Genomic DNA, 3,108 nt, shown 5'->3' on the forward strand with positions numbered 1-3,108 from the left:
TATATATATAAGCATACAGTATTTATAAAACTACCCCTTTTATAAATTAAAACAAACTTTGTGCTGTTTACCACACTCAGTGCTCATACTGTGTATGTCAATATTCTTGTTTTTAATGAATATTATTTATTAGTTTGACTGCAACTTGTTAGAAACAAACCATATAATGATATTACATTTTATATACTATTGACACAAAGTAACCAAACTGAAATCTCATAATAATTATAGAACCATGTCACAAAGCTAAAAAAAATAATGTATATTAAAAGTTGTCTACTTTACACAAACAGGGTTTTAAAAGACCCTGACAAAATCAGCCAAAATAAGAGCAGTCCATTATTTTATCATTCAATAAACTAATGATATCCTTATTGCAAATATGCGTTTTATAATGAAGAGAAGTTTAAAAATAATTCTCAAACAAAGAAGAGTACTTCAGTTCACTGAGTGCCATTATTCTCAGTTGGATTTATTGATCAGAACCATCCCTTCATCGTGTTTTTAGGTGTGTGACAGAACGATCCGTCCGCTCGCTTTGTGAGACGGCCAAAGATTTTCACACCTCATTGAGCGACTGGAGAGAGACACCACAGTCTGTCCTCCTCCTCCTCCTCACTTTGTGAATCAATATTAAGCTTCTACAGTATGTGCTGGTTCACGTGTCCCTGGGTTTTCTCTAAGAAATAGATGCCTGAGGCTCAGGTTTGTACTCTGCTGAGGTTTGAGATGTTGTGTCTAGACCCTCCAACTATTGAGTCTCTGCAAAAGGTGGCCTGGATCCTCATGACAGTTTTCACTGCAGGTTGGATGTTATACAAAGAACTATGCCTCCCCCTGGTGGTCATCACAGGCAGCTCCGACACAATGAATGTGATGCAGGGATCCAGGTATGTGACAAATAAAAGATAAACAGTCTTAATGCAACATTTATTTAAAAAAGTGTATTTTAAAAATTATAATTAGAAATCCCAAATATTTTACAAGTGTTTTTAAATCTAACACTTTTACAATATACTGTGTATTTTGTTAACAAAGCTGTTGCCAAAGTTTTGCTTTTAGTCAGTAAGATTTTTATAATGATTGTAATATCTAGATGTTACCTCAGCAATCCCTTCATTTCTCACATCAGTTTTCTGATGAGTGAAACCTCACTGTACACCCAACTCTTACTGTTTCTGAACACACCACTGCAACTCTGAAGAGTCTGATGAAGCTCGTTTCCTCAGTGATGCATGCAGACAATACATTTAGACACGTGAATCATGTGCAGCCCAACACTTTGACAGCCTTTGCTTCACACAGTGACACAAGAGTCTGGGTCGGGGGCAGAGCCGCTGCTCTGTGGTCAGTGACATCATGGGACAGAAGCTCTTCCTCATTCAGAGCATTCAGAATGATTCACTCACACTCGGGCTGCTTTTCAACACAGTTGATCTGATCAAGTGTCACACAGGTTTTGATCTCTTACTTTACTTTTCTGGTTTTATGTTAATAAAAAACAAATCCTGTCAGGAAAGTGCCAAGCAGAGGAGGTGACAGCTAAAATGAGCCCTTTGCTGTTTAAAGACTCCTTCTGGGTAAGTTTGTTCTGTTGCTTCATGTCTTGCTTTAGCTGTCGGTGCTAAAACATTAAGAAACATTTAGATATTTTTAGCTCAAGCTTTTAATTTGTTAATGTTGCACCGTAGATAAGCTAAAATCAAACTCAATAACTGCAATGTCGAAGATAATCTGATAAGTAAAAACATCACAAACTGCAACTTTTCTGTTCTGCTGATCTGAAAGTCTGTAAAATAAAGAATAAAAAACACTAAAGCAGCAGATAAATGTATGTCTGTAATGACCTTTAATGTCCAGAGCTAAAAACAACTCTTATGACTACATGCCATGTCACAAATGGCTGTTTTTGTCAAGTACAACTGTTAGTTCTGCATTTTTTTTTTTTTAAAAATCTTTTGAACCACACAGCAACTTTAAGATCAACTCAAAGACATTTTGTAATAACCGTTACGTCTTTAAGTTCATTGCATTATTTGTGGTCTTTGTTTTCCTGCAGGGGTCTGACTTCACCTGTCATGCCGGGTACGACACTGTGCTCCAGAGGTTACAGGACGGCAAGCACATGTGCAAGGATGTGGAGGAGCTTTTAAAGATGAGGTTCTGTTTCTGTGACTCAAGAACCAGAATGCACCAAAGCTGCACGTTTCATTTACGACGTTTTCTTTCTGCGTTATTTGTTTCCGCGAAGGAACAATTTCACAGTCCAGTCCAGTTACAGACTTGCTTTTCTGAGAATTCAGGAACCTTTATTAATATCACATCTGTTTAAACTGCATCATTCAACAAATGAAGCTTATATTTGTAAATTATTCTCCAAATATTAAAGCATCAGTGATGAGAAATAGCTTAAGAGCATCAGATGAAGTAAACAATTCACTCATGTTTGCATTGTTTGATCATTAACACAATTCTGATAACTCATTAAAGTGCCTGTGACATCATTTACTTTTTGTAATAAATAAGAATGCATTTTTGGAAAGATAACTTTAATAATATATGGCAAAAATAAACTCATGCCTTTGAGATGAGCAGTTGTTGAGATATTCACATGTGCAGTAATAGGAAGTGATGTCAAAGGAGAGTGTCTGCATGTGAACAGAGCGTTGCTACAACAGCTAACAACACAGGCTGTAGAGAAGAATCTGTTTCTTCAGATTACTTTGAGTCACTATGAGAGAGAGATGAAGAAATGTCAGAGTTAAAATAACATTGTTTAAGTAAACAAACACCAGGGAGTTCCTTTTCCTAGAGTTCCCATTTGATGTTGCTTCCTGTTTCACTTTGGTTGAGCTAAATTTCAAAAGAAAAGATGTCAGTTATGTGGTAAAAAGGGACAAATCTGTGTATTATGCCAAGTTCTTAAAAGTAGAAAGTTACAGCGGGTAAATTAAGTATTGAACACGTCACCATTTTTCTCAGTAAATATATTACTAGAGTTGCTAATGACATGAAATTTTTACCAGATGTTGGTAACAACCCAAGTGATCCATACATACAAAGAAATCAAACCATAAATGTCCAGAAATGAAGTTATTTGTAATAATG

General features: G+C 35.9%; 1 protein-coding gene across 2 annotated transcripts in view; it reads left to right on the plus strand.

The window, feature by feature from the left end:
• Nucleotides 1-1,325: 1,325 nt before the first annotated feature.
• Nucleotides 1,326-3,108, plus strand: part of LOC106534257 (proline-serine-threonine phosphatase-interacting protein 1) — a 20,786-nt gene continuing 19,003 nt past the window's right edge. The window contains exons 1-2 of one of the 2 annotated variants that reach the window (XM_014030836.1): nt 1,326-1,580; nt 2,060-2,160. In XM_014030836.1, coding sequence (XP_013886290.1) covers nt 1,548-1,580; nt 2,060-2,160 — 134 coding nt within the window. In that variant the 5' untranslated portion in view covers nt 1,326-1,547. The remainder of the gene's footprint in view (nt 1,581-2,059; nt 2,161-3,108) is intronic. The other variant, XM_014030835.1, reaches the window with a different exon arrangement.

The sequence above is a fragment of the Austrofundulus limnaeus genome, unplaced genomic scaffold (assembly GCF_001266775.1).
Source record: "Austrofundulus limnaeus strain Quisiro unplaced genomic scaffold, Austrofundulus_limnaeus-1.0 Scaffold1125, whole genome shotgun sequence".
NCBI classification, from domain to species: Eukaryota; Metazoa; Chordata; class Actinopteri; order Cyprinodontiformes; family Rivulidae; genus Austrofundulus; species Austrofundulus limnaeus.